Source organism: Sceloporus occidentalis, unplaced genomic scaffold (genome assembly GCF_023333645.1).
Source record: "Sceloporus occidentalis isolate IW3139 unplaced genomic scaffold, rSceOcc1.0.p SCAF_1, whole genome shotgun sequence".
Classification (NCBI taxonomy): domain Eukaryota; kingdom Metazoa; phylum Chordata; class Lepidosauria; order Squamata; family Phrynosomatidae; genus Sceloporus; species Sceloporus occidentalis.
The window spans coordinates 229,058,392-229,080,534 of record NW_028316981.1 but is presented as its reverse complement, the minus strand read 5'-3'; the positions used below and the strand labels follow the sequence as shown (position 1 = coordinate 229,080,534).

Sequence of the window (22,143 nt, the reverse complement as noted above, 5' to 3'; positions counted from 1 at the left end):
TGGTTGAACAAAGACTTGCTCAAAGTAATCCAGTGGTTTCCATGGTTGAGCAAAGACTTGCTCAAAGTAATCCAGTGGTTTCCATGGTTGCACAATTCCTGAGCAGGGTATTGAACTCTGATCTCCAGAATCCTGAGCTTAAAACACTACACCACTCTGGCTCTCACTATATCTTTGAGTACATCTCAATCTATCCCTTCTTTAATCTGGCCCATCTGGGAAGCATTATATTGGAGCAATCCAACCAAATCCATGAAAGCTGAAAGGACTATAATTTTTTTTGCTTTTATTAATGACTTGGTAGAATTTGAGTTACTGAAGACCCAGTCTCATGCTGATCAGCAGGAAACCTTAAGGCATCTGCTAAACATTGGAGGAAATGTTATTTTAATGAGATGTCTTTTATTTCTCTTGTGAGATAACTAGAAAAAAAATTCTAAATAAAGCCTTTGTTTGAAAATGGGGACATTGTGAATGAGTTGTGGATTCTCTAGTTTTGGGGTTGGAACCTGTAACCAGTGTACTTCAAAGCTGGAATTTTCATACAGCCAAAAAAGGGTCAGGAAGTTGTAACTTGCAAAAAAGATCAGTAACGTAACTTCTTTGAAAACTCAAAGCTACAATTTAAATTTAGAAAGCATTTTAAAGTGTCATTTAAAAAAAAAAATCTGTTCAGATCCTTGAAGGAAGGAGGAACTCAATAAATATACAGCCAATGTTCACCACAGATTACTAATAATATGTATGTGTGTATGTGTTTATATAGATCCAAGCAAATATCTCTACAAGGGCAGATAAAGTGGTAAGTGGGTTCCAACAGAAAATTGTACTCTTGGATATGATTGTATTCAGAACTTTGAACATTAGATCTGAAAATTAATTTGATAATGTTACATATTAGAAAATGAGAAATCAGTTCATTACTATCAACACAAATATCTGAAATGGTTTAATTAGTTGAGTTTTCATTAGTTAACCTGGCAAAACCATTAGGTTGTGGACATTCTATGGGCTTTGCATAGAAATGGCTGGGAGTTTGTTACTGTTGACCGTGTGTTGTGTGCCTTCAAGTTGTTTCTGACTTATGGTGACCCTAAGGCAACCCTATGATGGGGTTCTCTTGGCAAGATTTGTTCAGATGAGGTTTGCCATTACATTCAAATGTAATTATCACCTAGTTTGAAAGTGACCCCTTTTCCTTTCAAAGTTGCCTTGTTGTTGTTGTTGTTGTTGTGTGCCTTCGAGTCATTTCTGACTTATGGTGACCCTAACCAATCATGGGGCTTTCTTTGCAGTTTCTTCAGAGGGGGGTTGTGATTGCCATCCTTTGAGGCTGAGAGAGTGTGATTTGCCCAAAGCCACCCAGTAGGTTTCCATGGTCAAGCTGGGATTTGAACCCTGGTCTCCAGAGTCTTAGTCCAATGCTCAAATTACTCACCATGCTAGCTGCTAAAAGGTGTCTTACTTTAACCTCCCCCCAGTAAAATTTCCACTTAGATTACGAAGCCCAAAATATTATTTTTACATTGTTTTACTGAATCTGGCAGGGAGAGATACTTCCACACACAAAAAAAATTCTAATGAATTTTGGAGACCTAATTTGCTAATGGACATTTTTAACTTCAGCATTAATTGGGTGATCTAATAAGTTCATAACCTAGCAAGTTAATTAAAAGCTAGTGAGTTAATTAAAATCGAAACAATTAATAACTTAATGAGTTTATTAACCGTAACAGAAATCAAGCTGAACATTAACAAATTATTAATTCAAAGACATAGTGTGGAAGATCTGTATGCAAAACAATTGTGTAGCACCTTTGAGACTAACTGACAGAAAAAAGCTGGTAGCATGAGCTTTCATAAAGTCTATGTGGGAAGTCTACTTCCTCAGATACATGAAGTGGAGGGTCCAGGGAGAATCCTATATAAACAGGCTTGTGTTAGAATAACAATAGAAATGCAAAACATGACGTATGGAGATGAGGTGACAAGATTGGTTGTAATTATGTTCATTGGAGGACAAAGACAGGAGGAAGGATTTTGCTTGAAGCCAAGGTGAGTAGATAACCAAAGCCAACATCACACTATATTCCAGTAATTCCCACCACAATTCATATGGTTATTGTCAGCCCTGGCCAGCATAGCTAATGACAAGGAATAATGGAAGCTATAATCTAACAACAAGTGAGGGGTGGCACAACCTGAGTTTCCCTGATGTAGATCAAAGGCTCTTTTGCAGGTTGTACTAAAACATGCCTGTGATATGCTAGCCATTCTTCCTGACACATTGTCCTAAGTGCTTGAAAAACCATTAACTTGAAACCTTTTGCCATGGGCTAATCTCATGTAAAAGAGTCAGCTGTGGTATTGGCGCCAAGCTGATGTCAGTATGGTATTCCTTGTGTGCAATTGAAGCATTTCGTTTCTACATAACGTTTCTCTGTTCTATGGGGGCATGTTTTGGCTTCGTCCCACTCCCATGCCCCCCAATCTCCTTGTGGCCTCTCCTTTGCGTAAAGAATAAAGAACCCCTTCAGTTTCGAGTCCTCTGTTTTCATTGCAATTACTTGCCTCTGACCTTTCCTAAAACTTGTAAAATCACAAGGAGATCAGCATGAAAAGAATCATGTGCTGTCGGAGTACTTATCCAGGGGAATGCATTGAAGTAGAAAGGGATTAGGAGGAGAGAGAAAGAGAGTGGGTCACGCCAAACCAAATTGTTGGCAGGGTCTGGATTAAAAAGCAGACAGAAATCCAAAACAAATTAGTTCAGTGTTGAAGCGACAGGTTTTTTTGTTTTTGTTTTAAAAAAAACTGGTACGAAAAGAACAGTCAGCCAAGAAGCGCTAAGGAAGTTGTCAAAAACTTAAAAGGTAAAGGTGGAAATCTTTTTTTTAACGTATATACTAAATTTCTTTTTTAGTTTTGATAGAAATCAAGGCTCATAAAATGCTAGTGCATGCTGTGATAAATTTAGGTACTTTGGGATGTGAAGATTAATGTCAGTTTTGGAATCGGTTTACTAGAGCGGGATATATCACGAGCAACTGCCGTCCAGGGACACTGTGTTAAATTCTACACATCCTAGAAAGTTGTGTTGGTTGATGTTCTGAAAAAGTGTGTACAGATAATACATAAATGTAGTTGTGATTGCTTGTGTTGAGGAAGAGAAGGGAATGCTCACAGAACTATTTGCGTTAAAAGTTACTGAGATACACTGATTCTCTGTCTTCTCAGAGTAAAGGTGCTTTCATTAAGCAATTTAGTTTAATGGATTCCTTTGGACTATCAGTCAGTGTATTTGCATCTTCCGTTTGGCTAAGGATTTATATGGTAGCTTGTATGTCCATTAAGTCTGGATTTGTTGTCACTTTTCCAAAGTCCTGACATTCTGATTTTGTGGTTGATTACGCTGATAGTCATGAAACAATCCAAACAATGATTGCATTAAGCTATCTTTCCAAAACGGGATAAATAAACCTGGAGCAGACAAGAGCCTGTTTCTTATCAATGAATGTGTTGTGGCATATTGTGCGGCATTGTAATTTTCTTCCTCTTCTTCTTCCATTTCAGAACTTACATCACTTCAAAGAAAGTAAGAACATTTTCTGGATACCTGCTCATCAGAAGAGAGACAACATTGGAATCCTTGGCTTTGCTTAATCTGGAGTGTTATTATGCATCTAGCCATACTATTGCTCTTCACCTTTTTTAGAGAATTTAGTGCCCAGTTCCCCCGGCAGTGTGCTACAGTCGCAGCACTGACAAGTGGTGAATGTTGCCCAGACCTGCTTTCAGTGGTAGTACCTGGTTCAGACCGCTGTGGATCATCTACTGGAAGGGGTCAATGTGTCCAAGTGATGGCAGACACACGACCCCATGGACCTCAGTACATGCATGATGGCCGAGACGACCGTGAGCAGTGGCCTCTACGCTTCTTCAACCGAACCTGCCAATGCAACAGAAATTTTGCAGGTTATAACTGTGGATCCTGCCGACCGGGCTGGACTGGACCTGTGTGTGATCAGCCGATTCAGATAGGTAAGGAGAACAACAACAACAATAACAAAAAAGAGAACTTAATATTCATTTGTCATGACTTTGGGGCAAAAAGATGCTTTCCTTTTCTGTAATGATTTCAGGATATTTATCACCTGATATTTCTCTTTAAAAATGATGATTAATTAGTCACTTTTCAAAATGTCTGTGAATTTTCAAGCCAATCAACAATAAATTTCTGTTGCTATATATTTTCACAGCAGACATTTTGAGACACTTTATGAGAAAGAAAAGCAGTATATTTTTGGCAAATCTAATTTATATAATTTATCATAATTATAATAATCATCATTACTATAACAACTTTTAATAATTTAAAGCATTTGTGCTACAGAAATCTACATGTTTTATTACAGAATCACCAAACTTGGTGTGTTATCCAATGACAAAAATTCAAAGTTTTGGGTTACATTCTGTCAAAAGGTCCAGTTACCTCCTGAACAAAGACTTCACATTTTTGTACATTTTTTGTTTTTGAATGCATATTTATGAACTGCTTTTTAAAATCAAACATGGTATTTAAAATGAGGTTGGTGTCCACAATATTTTCAAACATTTGGGACCCATTGGCAAACTCCAGCATTTGTTTAGAAAATGGGGTCCATTTTGCAGAGAATTTGGCCTAAAACAAATTTTAAAGATTGTAGGAGTTATCATTCAGACCTCTTTCATTCATGTTATAAGCAAGATCATCAACAGTTTCATTTACACTACTGTATTAATGCAGTTTGACATCACTTTAACTCCCATGCCTCCAAGCTATGGAATTCTGGGATTTGTTGTTTTCTGATATATTTAGTATTTTCTCTCAGAGAACTCTGGTGCCATAATGAACAGCAAATCCCAGGATTCAATAGAATGGATCCATGACAGTTTAAGTAGTGCCAAACTGCATTAATTTTTCAATATGGTACCAGAGTTGTCTGGTACCATATGCCTGGTAATTTTCCTTGTAAAGTATAAATGGGTGGAAATAGACTTTTGGAACTGTATATAATAATGTAGTGGTTTGAGCATTGGACTATAACTCTGTAGAACATGGTTCAGTTCCCTGCTTGGCCATGGAAACCCATGGGTGACCTTGGGCAAGTCACACTCTCTCAGCTTTAGAGGGAGGGAAAGGCAAACTCCCTCCAAACAAATCTGATCAAGGAAACCCTGTGATAGAGTCACATTGGGGTCACCTTAAGTTGGAAAAGACTTGACGGGGTACAACCACAACAACAATAATGTTGAGATTTTAAGGCCAAATTTATTTTTCAGAGATTCTTCTTTCTTCTGTTTATCCAACAGTAAAAACATTCAAAAGATTTAGATGTAAGCATCAACTTTGTGGCTTCCATTACTACAACTTTCTGTTATTACAACATTAATAATATCCATTATTATGACTTTCCTTTACTTGTTTGGAATAAAGGATGTAACAATTAGTCCAGTGCTTCCCCAGCTCTCTGATGTGAGAGGCTGACAATTTATTTTCATTATGTGCCAAAGACTGGTACCATTTTTGTGCCCATTGACTGCAGCTGTTTTAGCCTTTTCTGTAAGCTTGCCACAGACTGGCAGCTGATAACTTCTGGACCAGTATCAGTCCAAAAAACACCACTTGAAGTAGCACTAAACGGGTTCTGCTGATCAATCAGACATCCTGTTACATGCAACTATGCAAACCTCACACAAGTGCTTATAAAATCTGCAGATGGCAAATATTGACTTAAAGCAAGCATTCTCTCTCAGAGTTGTAATGGTAACAGGACATGTAGGATTGAGATGCCAGCCCATTTTGATTAACAGGGATGATGACATAATCATGCACATAATTCACAATCTCTGAGGAAACCACTGTATTGTCTCATAAAACCTTTGATATTACAGTAGACCACAGATGGAGGAGATATTCATTCCACATGAATTTTTTCCTTTACCTTGAGCGTATATGTGAAATATGTGACAAGCCAGTGTGGTGCAGTGATTTGAGACTAGCATTCTGGAGATCAGCCTTTTATTCTCTACTTGTCAATGGAAACCCACTGGATAATTTTGGCCAAGTCACAGAGTCTCAGCCTCAGAGAAATTCGTGATAGGTTCACCTTAGGGTTGACATAAGTCGGAAATGATTTGAAGACACAACAACCACATATGTGGAATATATACAGTCTCTTTCTATACATGATAGAAAGATAGATAATATGGACAGAACAAGCTATGATGGAAAGCACCAGCACACAAATATCTACATTTTCAGAATTTTTCAATAAATTTCACAACTCAAAAATTGTGTACAAAAGTGTGTGTGTTAAAGAAAAATACACATGACATACACATGCTACGGAAAAATAAACACAAGCATTATATTAGGCAGTAAATTGCTTCCAAAATTGACACTCTAACAAATGTTGTATAAAATATGTTTGTTAAAAGAAATGCACAAAAAATGTGAATAAACAAACAAAATTATACTCCTATTTGTATGCACTAAGTAAATATTGGACATGAACAAAGTTCCTTTGGTCTGTGGAAGAAAGATTTCTGTAAAAAAGATGATGTGCTAATTTGTAAACACTGAATACATCCTAGAAAGACTGTGGGACTAATCAAAATTTACTATTCCCTTTTAGAACAAGTGATAAATGCATTCATAGAATTCCAATTCTCAGGTGAAATTTGAATTTCATTTCCCATTGTGAAATAATTACATTGTATCATGTAAAGGAAAGGAAAATCTTTCTCTTTACATATACCTTTATCATTGAATGTTTACAATAAACCCATAATTCTGCAGGAAGAGAGTTCTGATTTTTGAATGCCTGGTTTTAACTGACATGGATGTTCTTTTTTAAATAGGAAACTAATAAATGTGCATTGTCTATTTCTATTTGGTTTTATTCCTTAGTACTATTTGTTTAATCTTTAGTCAGAAGAAACATTCTGGATCTGAGCAATGATGAAAGGAATCGATTCCTAAGAATCCTGCAACAAGCCAAGAGCACAGTGCATCCTGACATTGTAATTGCCATCCGGAGACGGGAAGAGATACTAGGCCCTGATGGCAATACACCACAGTTTGAAAATATAACCATCTATAACTACTTTGTGTGGTCCCATTACTACTCTGTCAAAAAGACATTCCTTGGCCCAGGGCAGCTGAGTTTTGGTGGAATTGATTTCTCCCATGAAGGGCCAGCATTTCTCACTTGGCACAGATACCATTTGCTACAGCTAGAAAAAGACATTCAGGTAAAGTTTCTTTATTCCATATCTGTTGTTGTTGTTGTTGTTGTTGTTGTTGTTGTTGTTGTTGTTATTTCTTACCTACTTCTTCCCATGGATTGAGATGGGGAACAACACCTAACATTTGCATTTGAAATGTGGTGCTGGGGGAGATTTCTGCTAACACCATGTACTGCTGAAAAGATAAATGAATAGATCAAAAAGCAGATCAGTCCTAAACTTTCCCTAGAAGACAAGATGACTAAACCGAGGCTGTCATAATTTGAACATATCATGAGTTGATGTGACTCATTGTCAAAGATGATAATGGTTAGCAAAATAGGAACCAGTGAAAAAAGAGGGAGACTGCATTACAGGTAGATGGACACAGTCAGAGACATCACAACCTTGGCTTTGCAAGGCAGATGATCAGGACTCTTGGAGTTTTCTCATTTACAGGATCACCATAAAATGAAATTGACTTGATGTCAAATAATGGCAACAATAATGTAAAGTTAAGACAGGGCTTAAGGTGCTAGTTAGCATAGCCAATGGTGAAGGATATTGGGAATTGCAGTCTCGTATCTGGAGGGTCACATGTTCTCCATATGTGTGCAAAGGAGCAGATAGGCTTCAGCATGTCTTCCTTTGAGTCCATGTTTCAACTGCAAGTCGTTGGTTATGATCAGAAAATTTCACTTCATGGCCAGGCTTGTGAACAGGTTAATGTTTAATGTTGCCAAGAAAAAAGAAAAAAACACAGAATATTATATATGAATTTAGGAAGACTGCAAATTACTATTGGCTAGAGAGGCCATGTGTCCTGCTTTACAGAGCATAGTCCTTTTGAGTTTGCAGAGGATAGTTCTTTCTACATTTTCTATTAGGAGACTGTCCTCTATTTGAAGGGTTATCCAGCCCAGGTCTGGTCTAGAAATTAAGCACTGTAAGAAGGGAAAGTAGGGGCACTGATTTTTGTGCCTTAGCTCAACAGCAGATTGCAGAAGAGTAGGTTAGACTTGTCCTTAAACATGATTGCCTCCAAAAATTGGAGGCAGAACGAAGAGAATTTTGTTTCCCCCCAATTTAAAACCTACATTTGGTTAAAGGGCAAGGATTTTGAGGTCCTTATAGAGCTTCTCAAAATTTTATCAAAAATACATTTTCTTCAGATTTCCCTTTCACTGCCTCTCCTCAACCACTGCAGAACCTCTTTCTTTCTTTCTTTCTTTCTTTCTTTCTTTCTTTCTTTCTTTCTTTTTTCTTCCTGGCTCCAGCCTACGAAACAAGAATATCTGGGGAACTCCCACCATCACCACCTCTCTCTTTTGCTACTTGCAAACAGGGCAGAATATTTCAAATGCATACTTATTATTGTTCAATATTATTAAACAAAGCATATTTCTTCCAGTCCTCTTTTAGCCCATTCTTTCTTCCATTCACCAGTATGAATTAGCAATATTATTTTAGTCACTATTAACTCAGGCCCTGTACACACTGGCCATTAAAGCCAGCATGGGGGCGGAGTTGGGGTATAGCGTCCTCACAACACACACCTGACTCCATCCCCCAGGGCGCCCTGATGCCACATGCCACTCCACATGGCGCATGGCATCACGATACTCTTCCAGCACTGTGTCCGTACAATGCAGCGCCAAAGGAGAGCCATATAGCCTCAGCAACATGGCTATGGCACCCTTTTGAGGGCACAAAAAGGAGCCGCTTTTTGTAGCTCCTTTTTGCACCCTTGAAAGGCCAGATTGGGGCCAAAGCATGAGTTTGCCACGGCCCTGATCTAGGTAGGAAAGGGGCAGTGTCCCACCACCCCTTACAGTCTGTCTGTACAGCCCCTAAGCTAACATTTCTCAGAGGAAAACTTGGACAAACACCTTCTGAGAAACATGGAGAGTGTCACAACAGAGAGTGGCAACATTAGAGTTGGTGTCACTCCAGTGTGGTAACTCATGCTGTCATCCCAACTTGCCACTCCACTCTGTGAGCCATGCCACCTCTGCCATGGTGGGAGTAACGTGATGCTGAATTCTAAATACCTCACCCAACTACAGTGGGCCATTTACTGGGGTGTGGTTTCTGGACCCCCTGTGGATATTAAAACCTGAGGATGCTCAAGTCCTATTATATACAATGTGTAATAAAATGGTGTTCCTTATATAACATAGCAAAATCAAGGTTAGCTTTTCGGGAGAGTTGGGTTCTGTTTGCTTGTTTTTTGGTAAATATTTTCAAACCATGGTTGGTTGAATCCACTGATGCAGAATTCATGGAATAGAGGTCCGACTGTATAAATCCCAGATTTTGAAGGATGGAAGTACGAGAGTTGAAATAACATAAAACTGCTATTTCCATCTAATGCAGATACATTCTCAGTCTTTGCCCATGAGATATGGGAAGAAGATGTTGAGAACCTTGCTTGCACCTTAATGCCAATGTCATAACAAGTTTGGAATTTCAGCTGTAGCACAACACAACTCACAATCCATTGTTCTATTCTCCAGGACATGATACGGGATGCTTCTTTTGCACTTCCCTACTGGAACTTTGCAACAGGTAGAAACACTTGTGACATCTGCACAGATGAACTCATGGGAGCTAGAAGCAACTTTGATGCCAATCTAATAAGCCAAAACTCTGCCTTCTCTCAGTGGCGTGTTTTGTGTGAGAGTGTTGATGACTATGACACCTTGGGAACCGTATGCAACAGTAAGTCTTAATTCTTGGAGGGTAATTAGACCCTTGTCTTCCCAAAGTTGATATTTTAAAAGATTCCAATCTCTCTTACAGATCCCACTTGGCTTAGGTACAAAACCCACCACATAATGTTGCCAGAGGAATAAGTTACATATTATTCTTAACTCTAAATAATAAAACTCTTTCTGTTAATTAAGTCACATATTATGTGAAATGCCCGAAGTTTTGATGCAGAGGAAAGTTCATTTTTCTCACTGATGTCTCTTCAGCATGGAAAAAGTAGGATTTGGGCAAATGGATCTTGCTTATCCATTATTTAAGAACCAGCCATGTAAAGTGACTTGCATGAGTTTGAGAATTCCACACCACCATACTGGACACTCAAACAAACACTGACAATGTTTTTCAGAGAGGCAGAAGTCTTTTTAGCCTAGGGATCAATTCCAAAGGGGCAGTGGGCAAGACTAAAGAAACAGTATAGGGGGAAGAACACAACAGGCAAGGCTGAAGACAAGTGGGCAGAAGCAAATGTAATTCTTACCAATCTGAACATTTTCCCACCAAACATGTGTAAACTCAAACTTTGCTGGTATGTAGTGGCATATATTCACACTAACAGGGGGATGCAGTGGTTCGTGGTTAAGAAGCTGACTCTGACGATTGCAAGATTGGGAGGTTGGCAGTTTGAAGCCCATCACTAGTCCCTGCTTCTGACAACCTAGCAGCAGTTCAAAAGCATGTAAAAGTGCAGTTAGATAAATAGGTATCACTTTCGTGGGAAGGTAACAGCATTCCATGCAGTCAGCTGGCCACGTGACCATGAAGTCGTCTTTGACAACACTGGCTCTTCGGCTAGTAATGGAGATGAGCACCATCCCCTACAGTTGGACATGACTAGACAATCTTGTCAAAGGAAAACCTTTACCTTTTTTTATTCACACCAATAATTCCAGAAACCAAATAGAAGTATCTAATGGCAAGTCACTGCAAGGTGAAATAGGGCTGCTTGAAAATCTTGGTCAGAGGTTGAGAAGCCTGTGATTTGTAGTTTGGTGAGGAACCAGCACTGTTTGGCAGAGAAGACTAAAGACCTTGTAAAACTACAAATCCCAGGATTCCATAGGACAAAGTCACAGCACTTAAAGTGATGTCAGAGCGCATTATTTCTACAGTGTAGACACACACTCAGTCTTACAAGCAAGCAGTGATTTTTAGCATCACTGTGATCTACCAACTCACTGCTATTCAACTGTTTTCAAAGCAACAAAGCTATAACACCCCACCCCAGGCGTTATATTTGTCTGAAAATTGTGCTGCTACCACTTAAAAATCACTGCAGTTAGTACTGTGCCGAAATTTTGTTTGGCTTTTCATGTTCAATTTGGAAGAAAAGAAATTGTTTTGGAAGGTGGGTTGTTCAAAAGAGAAGCGAATGTAGCTGAAGTTCTTGTGAGTAGAGTTCTTGAGCTTACCTTACTTACAATGTGGCTAATTACAAAGTGTCAGTGTGCTGTCTTTCAATATCTCATTGCCTCCCAAGATGTTTGCAGCCTCTTTAAGCTTCTCAAACTTTGGTTAAAGCCCAGAGGGCTGTCCCTTGGGGCCTTTTCAGGTCAGAAAGTGGGAAGGCTCCAGAGCAATGAAGCGAGATATATGTAATTTGTTGTTGTGTGCCTTCAAGTCATTCCTGACTTATGGAGAGCCTAAGGCAAACCTATAATGGTGTTTTCTTGACAGGTTTCTTCAAAGGGGGTTTGCCAATGCCTCCCTCTGAGACGGAGAGACTGTGACTTGCCCAATGTCACTCAGTGGGTTTATATGGCTAAGCTGAGATTCAGACCCTATTCTCCAAAGTCATAGTCCAACATTCAAACCATTATACCATGCTGGCTCATGGTATGTAATGTAATATGAACGGTCAAATTTCACAATATCTACCTCACCGCACAACCATAAGGTCAGCTCAAAAATGCACACACCCCCAAAAGAAATTCCTAAGCATTTTGAGACAGATTGCGACAGAAGAAATGCCTTCCTTATAGGAGAAGTTAAAAAATGGGTGAATTTAGGGGGCAGGTTTACCTAACAATACAGCATGAATTGTAATGTGTTTTTTTAAATTCTATTGTCAGGGAATAAAGGTACAAGCCAAGCATTACATTATGCCCTAAATAGCACTTTGTAACACTACATGCTGACAACCATAAAAATGAAAGCAAACAACGCAAAACAGAAATTAAAGAGAAAATGGAAACTCCAGTGTAATGTCTTGTAATGTACTTGAAATGTTTGAAGGGCTCCTGGGACGCACATGGATAATTCAAAGATATTTTTAGTCAGAAACTATGTAAGGCTGCTGCAATTTCCTAGGCCCCCGTAACACTTCCAACCTTGCCTTCTTTCTTTCCTTTTCTTCCCTCTGCCAGGCACAGAAGGTGGTCCAATTAGACGAAACCCTGCTGGAAATGTTGCCCGGCCAATGGTGCAGCGCCTTCCTGAGCCACAGGATGTTGCTCTTTGCTTAGAAGTCGGACTATTTGATACGCCGCCATTCTATTCAAATTCAACAGACAGTTTTCGTAATTCGTTGGAAGGCAAGTAACTGTCAGACAAAAGCTGGGGGACAATCTGCTCTGCTCATCCAGTTTGCCATGAGTTGAAAACCAGTCAAATCCTCTTGCAGCACAAAGCCATTTAGAAAATCACTTCCTCTTCTCTCCTTCCCCACAAAACACCCATCATTATATGAGGAATTTATCCTTAAGGTCCAGAAACCAATAGAAGGAGAGAACATACCCTGAAGTTATTCACCAGGCTTTCCCAAACTGAAATAGGTCAGAAAAGAGTACATGGGTAATAACAAAAAATATAAAACATTTGCCATATTAGTTTTCCCCCATTCATGAAAATCAAAGCAAATAATGTGATTTCATTTCAGCCTCGACAGTTATTATTCTCATCTGCTAAATATTAGATTCATGTAAGCAATGCTTTTCATTCTGAAATACTGATTCACCATACAGTATACACAGGCATATAATCCTGTTATGTTACCCAATACATTTTTAAAGTGTTTGAGTAATCCTGACTTTAACATAGAGATGCATTTTTGTCACCCTTGTCAATAAAGGGGTCCTCAGTACATCAAGACATTCTGTCAAAAAAATTGTCAAACCCATATTTTTCCTCCTACACAAAAATGAAAAGATCAGGGCTATTTTTTATCATCAGCAGTAACAGCAAAAAAAAAAAAAAAGTTTTATATACCATTATGTACAGAAAGCAAGGTAGTTGTTTAAACATTTTTTTGCTCCAAAAAAACCCTGCCAAATCTTTTCAGCTAATCCCAAAATGTAAACAAAATGCACAAAAACTGTTGGAATCTCAGCCAATGGAGAGAAAACTTTTTTAAAAAAAACCATCCTTCCATATTAGAATTCAATAAGTTAACATTTAACACCCTATTTTTGTTACAGGTATCCAACCTCATTCCTGCAAAAATAGTGGCCATAATCCTATTGGGCAGTTTAAAATCTGTAACTACTGTAAATTATAGAGCTGCACAGTGTCTCTTGGCACAACCCCTCCATTTCCAATTGCTGGGAAGCAGCTACCACAATCAATAGGAGTCTGTCTATTCCCATGTCAGTTGGGAGGCAACTGGCTGACATTCTTACCCCATCCTACAGTGGCACACCTACTTTATTTGACACCGTGTGTGGACCATTTTTTAAAATAATTCTCCTCCTCTCTTCAAAAGCCTTTTTTGGGTCTGGCAGAGCTACTGGCTGGGTGAGAAAGAGAGGCAATCTGCTTTCCCGTCTGGCCAGCAGACTGGACAGATCCGGAAGACATCCCCTGCTCACCAACACACTGAGTGACATCCCTCTGTGGTGTCACTCATTGCAGTCTACACCCCCTGCAACTGCCCGAGTGATGTCCCTGCCCTTCAGTGAGCAATCTAAAAGAGAAAGGACAGAGTCAAAGATATATTTGGTGACAGAGTTGCAGTGTAATATGAGGCATTTGACAAAAAAGTTAAAAAGTACAAGGCCTGGGGGCATGATATTTTGCAGGAATGAAGCTCAAAATAAGGAATATATTGCTCATGCAATATATTAGGAAAATATCACTAAATTATACTGTACTATATTGTGGTTATCCCCCCCCCCCCCCAAAAGAGTATTTTACATCTGACAACTGAGATTCTTACATTTCATGATTTAGTTTTGTGGTGCTAGTGAATCAGAATTGAGAATTCTTAGTCCTCTGAAGCATAAGGTCCCTTTCCAAAGTCCATCTGTTGGCAGACATTCAGAAAAAGACATCTGTTGAGCAGAAGAAACAGCTGGCCCATTAAGAAGCATGGGAGCATCTTGACATTTGTGTCAGCAGTTAGAACATGCATGTGGTGGTTTCAATTATGTTCACTGCCATTTTGATCCAAAAGCAATAGCCTTTGTTCAATGCTAGAAAACAGATTTTTGCATTTCTCCACCAGGGTGCAACACTTCCCTTTGCTTGCACAGCAAACAGATGAATGAGTATGTCACTTTTCATTCTCAAAGTATTACCACATTGCTCAGGTTTTGTTAATCTCAAAATGGACACATCTAGGGAAATAGCAGCCATATGTTAAGGAGGAGCTGCATAATTTTCTTGAATAAGTTAAGATAGTTGCTTGGGCTTGTGCCAGATAAAATTGTATCCAGCTGGGAATAGTGCACGATTTCCATTTTTAATTTTCAACATGTACCTTCTTCATTCACACAGGCTACAGCCATCCTTCTGGAAAGTACGATCCAGTGGTACGCAGTCTTCATAACCTGGCCCATCTGTTTTTGAATGGCACGGGAGGGCAAACCCATCTGTCTCCAAACGATCCCATTTTTGTTCTCCTGCACACCTTTACTGATGCTCTCTTTGATGAATGGCTAAGGAGGCACAATGCTGGTGAGGCGTTCTTTTATCTACCTAATTCTCATCTAGTGTTGCACACAAGATAATCCGGCCAGGCCTTCATGTTGGTCTGTACCAATGTGTGGCTCTGATCTTGTTGCAGTGGTGCAGTTGTGTTCAGACCTTAGTGACATGAAACCATCTTCTCCCAACTGTTCCTGAAACAGAATGAAATGTAGCCAGAGAAACCATTCTTGTAGAGTGGAGTATAGCTATGGGGCAGGGCACAAAAGTGCCCCCAGTAAAAACTCTGATTACCCCCCCCACACACACACACACACACACACATGCAATTGTTTTTACTCTCCAAAGTTTTAATATTGTGGTAACTTAAATCTTGATTGAGTATTTAACAGTCCAAGGCAGATTTTATTGCACTGCTATGTAGTGGAGCAGTATGCAACCCGTATACAATCTGCACTTCTCCAGGCTTCTTGTACAGCTTTTCAAGCTACAGGGCAGTGCAATAAAATCTGTCTTTGACTGTTAAATACCACATCTATCCTGTGGGCGAATTGCGGTGCAAAAATCTCCTTTGTCTCCCACTCTGTAGTGCTAGTAATTTGGGGGGAGAAATATAATTACACTGGGGGGGGGGGAGATCCTTTTTGGAGGGGCAATGTTCCCACATTATTGCTACCTGTCTGTTGTGGTGGCATTTAATAATAATAATAATAATAATAATAATAATAATAATAATAAATTTTATTTATATCCCCCCTCTCCAGAATGTTCAAGGCAGTTTACAATAGTAATAAAATTCATACACTAAAAATTAATCCAATTGTCCCCTCCCTTCCTTCAACAAAGCAACATATTCATTCCCACACAGCAATAATAAAATACAATTCAATCATTAAAACATTCAGAGGCAGGAAGATAGGTGTCTAGGGTTAGTCTATAGAGGGTTCATAATAGCACGTGCCCAAGTAGATTATTCAGGGAAGACCTGCCGGAAGAGATCCATCTTGATAGGGACGCAATTGTTATATCAGCTGAAGCTGATAACACGCACTCCTGACTGTCGCATTTATCTGATCTTTCATCTGAAGCGATGAGCCCAAGAGCACCCCCAAGCTTCCAACACAGTCCTTCAGGGGCAATGTGACCCCATCCAGGACCAGTTGGCATATCTCTATACCTGGATTAGGATTCAGTTTCCGTCCACATTGAGGGTAAGACCTGCACAATGTGTGGGCCCAGACACTAATTGAGATAGGCCCATGTTTGTCATGGATTCCTTGAACTCCTGAGCTGCACCTACTAGTTTTGTCATACTGGGCTCAAGAGGGATGTTGAAGTTGCCCAGAACTAATAGCCAATATTTTCCCATATTGACTGATCAGAATAACAGAAGTAGTTACCATGTCTCTCCACTCCATCTTATAACTTCACAAATGGAGGTCAGGCATGGCTATCCATAATTCTACACACACACACACACACACACACACACACACACACACACACACACACACGGGGGAGAGAGAGAGAACAGAAAAGAAAAGCAGCACACTTATTGCTGCATGGCACACATTTGAAGGAAGTCTTGGGGGGAGGGATCTTACCATGATGCTTTTTCATCCCAAGTCCAGCAGCAATTCTGTCAAGTTGCAAAGGTCTATTTGCTACTGTCACTAAACCACGTAAATTCATGTCATGTTCTGCTACCAGATACAAGAGAAAAGCCGATGGCACAGTAGGAGAGAGGCAGCATCTTTGTAGGTCTGGACAAAGGCAGAGCAAAATGAAGGTATAGAAAAAGCAGGGCAGAAAAGGAGGGAAAGAGGATACACCATATAACCTCCAGAGCCAGTTTAAACACAGTGGCTTTCTAATTTGCATTTAAGGTTAACTGAGTATCTTCTGATGTTTATTAGAAATGACTACAAATGATTTCTAGTTTTCTGTCTGGAATAATTTATCCACTATTACCAACCAACAAAAAGCCACCTATGAGTGTTAAGCATGGGTGGATTTGAATGCATGGCTGGACTGACATAACTCATTATGAATGGGGGACAATTATATTTGCTTCCTAAATTACCATGAACTTTAGAAAATTCTCTACACCTGATCTGTTCATCTGTTCCATTCTATGTATATTAGTCCACATATCTCTGAATGCTTTCTCATCCTGCTTCATATCATCCCACAGCATGTACTTTATAGTTTACATGTAAACTGCCTCTGTGTCTTTCTTTTCTATTTCCTTTCCACTTTCATTATCCATGCTGCTGCCACACACAATTTAAAAATGCTCAAAAAGAGATAGCATGTTATGATACAACTTTCTACATATAGGGAAAATAACAAAACAGTGTTGTCCCTGTCTCCATGTTCCTATGGAGGCAGGCCTCCTTTGCTCCTTACTATGTTTTTTTTCAATGGGCTGGTACACACTGGCCCTTTCCGATGCCCTTGTCACATGCTAACATTGCCTCAGGGCAGATGCCCCTCAACCCTAGCACATGATGAGGGCGTCAAAATGGAGGTGCCCTGTACACATGGGTGCCGCCATTGTTACGCAACTGCCACGCAGCATCCACACAGCACCGTGCAGCGCTTGCGTAACAAGTGCTCCAGTGGTGCACTTGTTACATCGCAGCTGCGGCGTAAAAGGAACCTGTTTTTTGCGGGTTCTTTTTACTCCACAGGGAAGCCATGCGGTTTGGCAACTGCAGCTTCCCTGCAGAGAGAAAACAGGTGCCGGCAGGGCTCCGTTTTTCATCACTGGACTGCACCAATGTTTCCCTTATAGAATCACATGGCAATAGGAGAGAATGTACTTCAGGCCACGTGCATACATAGAAGGGAATGAATTTAGTCAATCTGGCCACTTCTGTCACTGATATCCCTTGTGATTTAAATGCATTTTAGAAATGGCCTTCCCAGTCCACAGGGACTCTTCACTATAGCATTCTCTAAAACAAAGGCTTTGGTATTTTGCTAGGGGTTAAAGCATTAATTTAAAGTATCTGTGGTTCTAACAGGCCTCACTAATCAGCTTGCAACATGTATTTTGTGCATTTTGCATTTTATTGATCCAATAAAGGTATCACTGTTTTGCTGATTTTAGATGTTATTTTACTTTGCCACATGACCAACACAGCTATCCATAGATGCATATTCTCATAGTGACTGAGCCAGACACATCTCTTCTATAGTATAGCATCCTCTGCTTAACAAAGGGTGCTTACAAATAGGAAAAAAAAATCAGTGGGAAAGCATGAAATGGTTCCAAATAGAAGGTGATGTTGCATATCCTTCAACATTTCACAGATGAATGCCCAGACATAGCTGAGCAGCATCAAAGTGCAGTTAAAAGCACCAGGCAACAAGAAAGCAAATGCTATTAATGAGGAAGACTGTATAAAACTATTCCTTGAAGCAAATAAACCCTGCAATTTATTTTCTGAATTTATGAAATTCTGTAAAACATAAAAAATCTAAATGAGCTGACTGGGAAATTCAAGACTCCTTCTCCTTCATCCTGTTGAATGAATTGTGTACAAAGTACTTTGACACTTTGAATTCAGTTTGCAGCAACTAAAATAAGCAAGGATAAAGTGGGAAAGTGAGAAGAGACATTTAAAAGCAGCTGAAAAAGTGGGGCAGTAGAGGATTAACTGGGACTATTCTGCCAAACTTGTCCTGGACTCATTGACAATTCCTTGATGAAGGCATGACTGTATGATAAAAGTATGTGTCTGGAAGCACTGAAAAAATTATAGAGAATGGTATTAGGCCTGTTCCCGATGCTGCCCTAAACACTGGGAAGTCACAGCATGTGCAAAAAGGAGAGTTTGTTTTTCTTCTTCTTTATAGTAACCACCTTCTTACAATGTATTGTAAAATGTCCCAGTATTGTGGGACTAAAAGTCTGCTCAATGTCATTTGAATGTCCCTGTGATTGTTATTTCATAAATGTTGCTACCCATGCCCACATTCATCAAATGGATTCTAGATTGATGGACCATCCTTGAACATACTCTTAAACCCAACAAACATCAGGCTTCAGTCATAACTAATAAGAAACTGGTTCATATGGAGAAGAACTATAACAAGTTGCCTATGCCAAGTTCTTGAAACAGAACAAAAACTCTTTGTTTCTTTTTCCTTTAGATATTTCAATATACCCTCTAGAGAATGCCCCCATTGGGCATAACAGGCAGTACAACATGGTACCTTTCTGGCCTCCAGTGACCAACAATGAGATGTTTGTTACAGCACCAGAAAATCTAGGTTACAGTTATGAAGTTCAATGGCCAGGTAAGTTGTGCAACCTCTTTTCATTATTCCATAGACTATGTTTTCTCCTTCTCTGATTAAATGGATGAAATGTTGGTTTACCATTTACACATGTACTATGCATGAAACAAGGACTATTCTCCTTTCCACGGCTGCTTTGACTTGGACCATTTCCATAATATATTAGGGAAAGCCCATTAAAAATACTGGATCCCCCACTCATCTGTGTTGTAAGCACAGGTCAAGCAAGCAACACAAGTGGGGTGAGGGGAGTATTTTTCTGCTCTGGCATTAAAATACATATATAAATCCAATGCCACCTTTGATACTGACTGGGGAAAAGAAATTTCTAGCACAAGCTTTTGTGAATTGAAGATCACTTCTGATGTATCTGATGAAGCAGACTATAGTCTGCAAAAGCTTATGATAGTCAAATCTGCTGTTGTAGGATTTAGGTATCTTAATAGAATATAATCCAGAAAAGTAACATCTAGTGTGAGGATGGGCAACATGTCAGCCTTACATAGGAGACCCTCTTGTCTCTTTCTATTGGCCCTGCTTGTTTCAATTCAATGGCAATGCAAAGGTTGTTCTTTTCTTCTAGGCTTTCCAGGAGGTCTAGTCTGCAGGCCCTATGATGTGAGAGGGCTCCATGGTGTCAGAATTTCTGAGGCAACTAGGGTGGCAGCAGTGGACTTTGGTTGGGCTTTATGCTCTACTCTAAAAAAAAAAGTAGCTGCAATTCCTAATCTACAATAGTGACGAGGATATGGTATCATCAGAATTTATAAAGCAGTGTATTTAGGTTGGTTAGACTTCTACCTACATTAGGGTGGCCCTTATGCTGATAGCCCTCAACCAAGTCCCAGATGTTTGGGGCCTATAACCACCATACCCCCATTTACCACAGCCAACAAGGGGTGGTTTCAGTACAAAACTATCTGGAGGGCCACATGTTCCCCATCCCTGATCTACACCTTTCAAGATTGTAACCCTCTGTGCTTTCTTCTGTTGTCTTTCTAGCTCGGGCTCTCCACATCACTGAGATCATAACTATTGCAATTGTGACAGCCTTGATCCTGGTTGCAATTATATTTGCTGGTGCCACGTGTATAGTTCATGCCAGACGGAGGGATGATGAACTTCATCAGCCTCTTCTCAATGACCAATATCAGGCCTATTCAGATGATTATGACAGCATACCAACCCCAAGCCAGTCAGTTGTGTGAAACAGCAGCTGCTTGTACACCTTCTCTAGTGCCTGCTCTTTCTGGTCTATCTGACAATAAAAGACATTAAGAGTGACAAATTTTGCTAGCTTTCCTAATACCATGGAAATCTCAAGAGATTTGTACCTGTAACATGTTTTCTTTGTTCTTCAGAATTTCCACTGGCTCCACTTGCTTCATTTCCATTCATAAAATGAAATAAATGACTGGCATTTCCAGGCTGTTAAGGGTCTACTAGCAACCATTTAACAATGTCTTAAATTAAGTGTTGTGTATGTTTCTTCTGTTTTAGCTTTTCCTAGAAACTGATCCTTTTCTTGTTCATGAGGCAAATTATGGTAAGATTTTGGGTGCAGATGAAATGACAGAGAGACTTAGAAGCATTTATTGACAAACACTCATCCTTTCAATAATCTGTTGTGGATTACAGTGAAAGAGTGCATAGCTGGTCACCTCTTAAGGTAGTCTCTGTTTGATCTCTGTGATCCCTGCTTGGCTAAGAAATAAGCCATGTGACCAAGTGAAGGAACACTGTTCTAACTCGAAATTGTCTTTATTTTCTCTTAGTAGCATCAGCCTGTAGTTAAATTCACACTTGACATTCACACTTGATAAGCTGATCTTGTCATAAACCTGTCAGTGAAGTTGAATTGCATTACCGGATTATTCCGCTAATGCAAAATGAAGGGCAAGGATGGGACAATTCCACCTCACTGATGAGACAATGACAGGAACAGCATGACATCACATGAAAGTCTTTCACGCAATCACTGTTATTTGCACTTCCTGGATGGGACAATATCCAGATGAGAACAACATTGTCTGAAAGTCCTTCCCACGATCGCACAGGAAGGATGGGGAAAGGATGGGACAGGGACACCCCAGCCCTTATCTGATAATCTCCATTCTTCCATTCTTGAATAATATTCAGTCTATATGAGTTCTTCTTTTAAAAATAATAATTTATTTTTATATGCCTAGAACAAAAATATGCTTTAAGTATATATTTCAAATGAAGGCCATTTACATAAGGCTGCCACAAGATGGCAGGGCAGAGAACAGTTTAATTTTTCCCTCACCTAGAAAAACAATCCCTTTACAAAACGGTTGCATAAAGGGGATTATGGACAGGAAATATTTGTACAGATAGAAGAATTATAATTTCTCATTTTGAGGAAGAAAATAATTGAAATACAGTGGACCCTTGTTATACGCTGGGGTTTGGTTCCAAGATCCCCCGTGGATAACAAAATCCATGGATGCTCAAGTCCCATTAAATATAATGACATAGCAAAATGGTGTCCCTTATAAAAATTGGAAAATTAAGGTTTGATATTTGAAATTTATACTTTTTTTTTGAACATTTTCAAACCATGGATGCTTGAATCCGTGTTTAAAAAATCTGTGTATAAGAAGGGCCAACTGAATGTGCTAAAATTACAAAGGTCAAACGTATTTCACTTGTTTTAAAAACTCACTGTTATTATATGTACAGACATTACATATGATAGTATTTTGCTTCCTTGTGCCGATGGACATTTTGATGAACCGTTCTCTATTACTTCTGTTTGGGGGGATTATGTCTCTGAGATGCAGAATTCCTTCATAGAGTTTGGAAGTTACTAGTTATGAAAACTTGCCACTGGTTACTTGCAATTAGTTTCTTTTCCCAATGAGTGAAGTATAACTACTATACATTATGGCTGCAACTTTTTGAAGAATAACA

The 22,143-nt window shown here is 39.4% G+C and overlaps 1 protein-coding gene across 2 annotated transcripts; it reads left to right on the top strand.

The window, feature by feature from the left end:
* The first annotated feature begins 2,697 nt into the window (after window positions 1-2,697).
* On the top strand, window positions 2,698-21,686 carry TYRP1 (tyrosinase related protein 1). 2 transcript variants are annotated; one of them, XM_089511704.1, is made up of 8 exons: window positions 2,698-2,873; window positions 3,574-4,041; window positions 6,974-7,296; window positions 9,786-9,990; window positions 12,405-12,572; window positions 14,752-14,931; window positions 19,063-19,209; window positions 20,212-21,686. In XM_089511704.1, exons 2-8 carry the CDS (start codon window positions 3,678-3,680, stop codon window positions 20,415-20,417), a joined length of 1,593 nt encoding a protein of 530 aa, XP_089367830.1. In that variant the 5' UTR covers window positions 2,698-2,873; window positions 3,574-3,677; the 3' UTR covers window positions 20,418-21,686. The 2 variants fall into 2 exon arrangements, with proteins under 2 accessions (XP_089367830.1, XP_089367840.1); XM_089511714.1 differs by lacking the exon at window positions 2,698-2,873 and adding an exon at window positions 3,082-3,117.
* Window positions 21,687-22,143: the final 457 nt, after the last annotated feature.

What these genes read in the sequence shown, in the direction of transcription:
- TYRP1 (XM_089511704.1), top strand. Translation starts at nt 3,678, where the DNA reads ATGCATCTAGCCATACTATTGCTCTTCACCTTTTTTAGAGAATTTAGT. An exon ending in AGCTAGAAAAAGACATTCAG is followed by an intron (nt 7,297 to 9,785) that starts GTAAAGTTTCTT and finishes TCTATTCTCCAG; the next exon opens with GACATGATACGGGATGCTTC. An exon ending in TTTTCGTAATTCGTTGGAAG is followed by an intron (nt 12,573 to 14,751) that starts GCAAGTAACTGT and finishes TCATTCACACAG; the next exon opens with GCTACAGCCATCCTTCTGGA.